This window comes from Bison bison, unplaced genomic scaffold (assembly GCF_000754665.1).
Source record: "Bison bison bison isolate TAMUID 2011002044 unplaced genomic scaffold, Bison_UMD1.0 scf7180017864270, whole genome shotgun sequence".
Lineage (NCBI taxonomy): Eukaryota > Metazoa > Chordata > Mammalia > Artiodactyla > Bovidae > Bison > Bison bison.
In genome coordinates this window covers 7,128,151-7,132,249 of record NW_011494842.1, presented here as the reverse complement: position 1 = coordinate 7,132,249, position 4,099 = coordinate 7,128,151, and the positions used below count along the sequence as shown (strand labels likewise).

At 55.9% G+C, this 4,099-nt stretch overlaps 1 protein-coding gene across 1 annotated transcript in view; it reads right to left on the bottom strand.

Moving 5' to 3' along the window:
• ANKS1A (ankyrin repeat and sterile alpha motif domain containing 1A) overlaps nucleotides 1-4,099 on the bottom strand; it is a 142,866-nt gene that overhangs the window by 22,631 nt on the left and 116,136 nt on the right. Inside the window, exon 13 of the mRNA XM_010848635.1 lies at nucleotides 3,245-3,311. Within this exon, the coding sequence (XP_010846937.1) occupies nucleotides 3,245-3,311 (67 nt within the window). The remainder of the gene's footprint in view (nucleotides 1-3,244; nucleotides 3,312-4,099) is intronic.

Below are 4,099 nucleotides of genomic sequence, written 5' to 3'. Positions count from 1 at the left end.
TCCCCTCCCCTCCCCCACCCTTCCACGCTCAGGAAAATACATCAGGGATCGGACATCTCAGCAGAAGCTGCTGCTGCTGCTGCCACCAAGGGAGAAGGAGACAGCAGCAACCAGCACGGGAGCAAAAGGACGGATTCTCCCAACAGATCCTCCAGGATCAGCTGTTGGCCAATGTGTACATGTACGAAAGCCAGAGACGGCCGAACTTTACCTCCAGCTCCAGGGGCTGCAGACAGGTGATCAGGGAGAACAGAGAAGGAACGTCCTACAGTTTTGGCCGATAGTTTCTAGGACAGCCAGACAGGGGACAGAGGAGTGACACTCTCCTGAGGGCACAGCCTATAGGTGAAGTCACCCCCCGACCCCATCATTTCAGGAATGACTGTGCCTCTCTGCCAAGAAGATAAGCCACGAGGTATCACAAAAACAGGTGACACAATAAGGACAGGACAACAGAGTTCTCGGGTGAGTGCACCAATCAACTTAGGAAGTGACTTCTCTCCAGGCTGTGAGAACCCAGCAGGGAAGCGCCAGGCCCCCAGCAGGCTGGTGAAAATCAGGGGAGGAGGACATGGCCAGGGACTCCAAGGACAAGTGGAAACTGGGACCAAACCTCCAGTCCAGCTGCGGAGACCAAACCCGGGGACCACACGCCACCCTCTAAACGTGCTGCGAGATACCTGCCCCCAGCAGGCTGGCCCGCTGCTCTCCCGGGACACAGGGCCCCTGGAGCAGCCCACGTTCAACACCTACTCAACCACTGAAACAGCTGATGGCAGCAAAACAAAGTCAAGCGTTTTCTTTCACTGGCTGAACAGCACAGGCCCTTGGTGAAAGCAGCCAGAGTGGGCTGGGCCGGGGAAGGCCTGCCCTCCCTGGATTCCTGACAGCGGGACAAGCTGGCAAACAGGCCCGTCGGGATACAGGTCACCAGCTCTAGTGCCAGACACTCAGGGGCCCACGGCCCAAAATAAGAGTTAGATTCAAGCACCATCTTGGGGTCTCGGCTTTCAGGACACGATCCCCTGCAAAACCAGTCACAGCGGGCAACGCCCTGCTTAGCTAAGGGCTGCCTGCCTGCGAGTCTGCTCTTCCTCCTGGGACGGCGACCCCTGAGCCCAGGTCTCCTCTCCTAGATCCAGAAACCAAGGATGGTTTGGAATCTGACACTGATCATTCAAAATGAAGAAGAAATCTGGTTAGGGCTTAGCTGAAGGCTGGTGCTCTCTGAGGTCCTGGGGAAAGTCCCCTCTGACACATCAGACAGAGGTTACGGGCAGACCAGAGCCCCACTCCACCCTTCACAGTCCGGCCACCCCACAGACACTGCAGGCTGGGACTCTGCAGTGCGGGTGGACGCACCCTCTGCTCAGGTAGCCACCTTTGTGTACCCTCAACTTTCCTAAGCTGGGGTCTGGAGGATGCTACTCAGTGCTACTAAAAACACTGTGTGCTGGGAGCCAGAAACCTAGGTGGGTAGCCGGACCATCTCTCGCCATTCACGTGGGTTCATGGGGCGTGAGATTTGGAGGGTGGGGCACACAGGGCAAGGAAAGGGCTCACTGTCACCAAGTCTAAGAAGAAGGACTCTTCCAAACGAGTGTTTTCCAGAAGGGCTGTCGCGTCTCCCGATTAACCAAAGCCAAGAGGTAACGGCCTGCTTCTGTGCCAACCTCTCGAGCATACACAACTGATGTGAGCTCCTCAGACGCAGAGAGGCACAGGGAAGCGGAGACCAGCCTCAACTGAACTGACTGCAGCCAACCCATCCCCGCTGCCCCTAGAGAACAGTTTTGAAAATGGCCACAGTCTGTCTCGGTCCTAAACATTATCCCCAATAAACACTTGCTCCTGGCAAAGCCTGCAAACCACAATTAAGCTCCCTGGACTGTATCTATTAAAGTGCCATGAAACAGAGCCACAAACTCTTAGCCAGAAGAGCCACATGTGCAGACCTCTCGCATAATCCATGACTGGTAAAGATGGACCCAACCCAATCGGGCCTTCTCTGCTAGAGTCGAGGGAAACAGGGCTGCTGAACAGAAGGTGGCTCGAGGAACCCAGTGGGTTTCTCAGTATGAGGAAGTAATTGTTTCATGGACAGAAACAAGCACCGCTTCACCTCAAGTATTTGTATGTATTACTTAACTTTAACAAGTGAAAAGAGGTAAGTATGATTATCCAAATGTCGTCGATAGGAAACCGTGGGCTCACAGGGAGTGAGCACCTTGCCCTGGACACACGCACATGTAGAATCAGGCTTTGAGACAGGGCCGAGGCTCCCCACAAGGCCCGTGGCCTCAGCAGCAGCTTCCTCGCTGAGGTTCATGCTTGCCCCGTCGTCCACCGGACTTCCTGCCAGGGCCAGGGGCTCATGCGGGAACGGCCCATTCCACTCTGGGCTCACAGGGCAGTCTTGGAAACAGCCTCCCGACTGAACAAGGAAGCCGCCCCTTAAGTGCAGAGGGAGCCTTCCCTGATGACGGGAAGAGGCCAGCTCCTCAGCTTCTGTCCGCCCAGGTGCCCTGGTGGCAAGAGTGCCTTCAGAGGCTTAAGGGGAGGGTGTGAGAGGTGCTCTGAGAGGCACCGTAAGAATGTCACCTCATGAGCAAGCTGCGTAACCATAGTTCTATCACCAAGGAAAACAGCTCAGGTAGGGCCTCCCTAGTGCCTTTGTTTCAAAGGCAGGTAGAGCTCACCTGCAGGGCTTTGAAATGAAAAGAATAACCCAAGTAACAGTGCTCTGAAGTGAACATGGTGAATAAATGGAAAAATGGAGAAACAGACACGAGGAGGGAACAGCAAATCTAGCCCTTCCAGGCGATCAGGTGAAGAGCCCATGCCAGGGCACTGCCACCGTCATGGGTCAGGAGGGCCCAAGCCACGTTCCTGGGGAGACGCAGAGCCGCCCGGGAGGCTGGGGCCAACTCAAAGAGCAGCCCCTGTGAGCCAACCAGAGAAAGCCCACGTTCAGGAAAATAACAGTGATAGTCGTTCCCTTTTTAAAACGGAGCTTCCTCACAGACAGCCTAAGATGCCTCTGTCCACTTTCCTCTCCTCTATGCCAAAGGAGTCATGGCTCCTAAAATCACAGCTGGGTGGGCGGTGTAGATGCAAGCGTGATGTGGTCTGGGCTGACCTCTCTCACCCCTAAACGTCTGTCCTCTGGGTCAGAGAAATGTCTGAGCCAGAAGGGAGCAAGAGGGCTGCGTCCCGCGGGGGAAATGGCTGTGTGGTACGGTACCTGAGATCCTCTGCTGTTCCTGAGAAAAGTCGATCCCTTCTCCAATAGAGCTCATGATCTTCTCAATCTGAGACAGAAGAGAAAGGAACAAGACAGGCTGTGAGGCTCAAGTCAGACACTGCCAGCTCACCAGCAGCGCGTGCAGGGACAGGCCTCCAGGACTCTTCCAGATGACGCCAAGGTCCAGCACTGACCTGCGAGGTTTCAGAGCTCACACAGGTCAAGAAAGGCTCTTCTCTGGCCCCTGCCCCCGAGGGTCTAAAGACGTGCTCTGAAGGGAGTGAGTGGGTAACAATCGGGGCTCAGCTGCTGGAAACGCCCAAATGCCTCCCTTCCGAGGCAATTTATACATCACTTCCCCCACCCTCCAGCCTTTCCAGACCCAGTGGAGACCGCGTGGAGGGTGCGAGAGCAGGCCAGAGCAGGCGCCCTCCACTGCTCCTGCTAGAATCTATATTTCATGAGGACAGAGGCTGCGCCAGCTCTGTTCTGGGCTGTACCCACCGCACCTGGAGCAGGGCCTGGCAATTCGTAAGCACCTCATAGATAATTGCTACTGCGTGACCACCAGCTCTGAGGTGTGGGGACATTTTCTAGAGCTCAGACCAGCAGAGCCCTGGAATGGGCATGTAACCCTAAACGGAGGAGCTTTTGCTCCCTGGAGGTGGGCAGTCCTGCACACAGCTCCACAGTGTGGGGAGAAGAGGGCAGACGCTTGTCCTTCCCCTGAACCACAGCACACAGAGCTGTTCTCTGAGTAGCCAGATGTCTCCAGCATCGCCCCTCCCCGCCATGTGGACCACCTGTCCCAGCCATCTGGCTTTGGTCACCCGGAGCTAGATCCAAGCCCCCTGC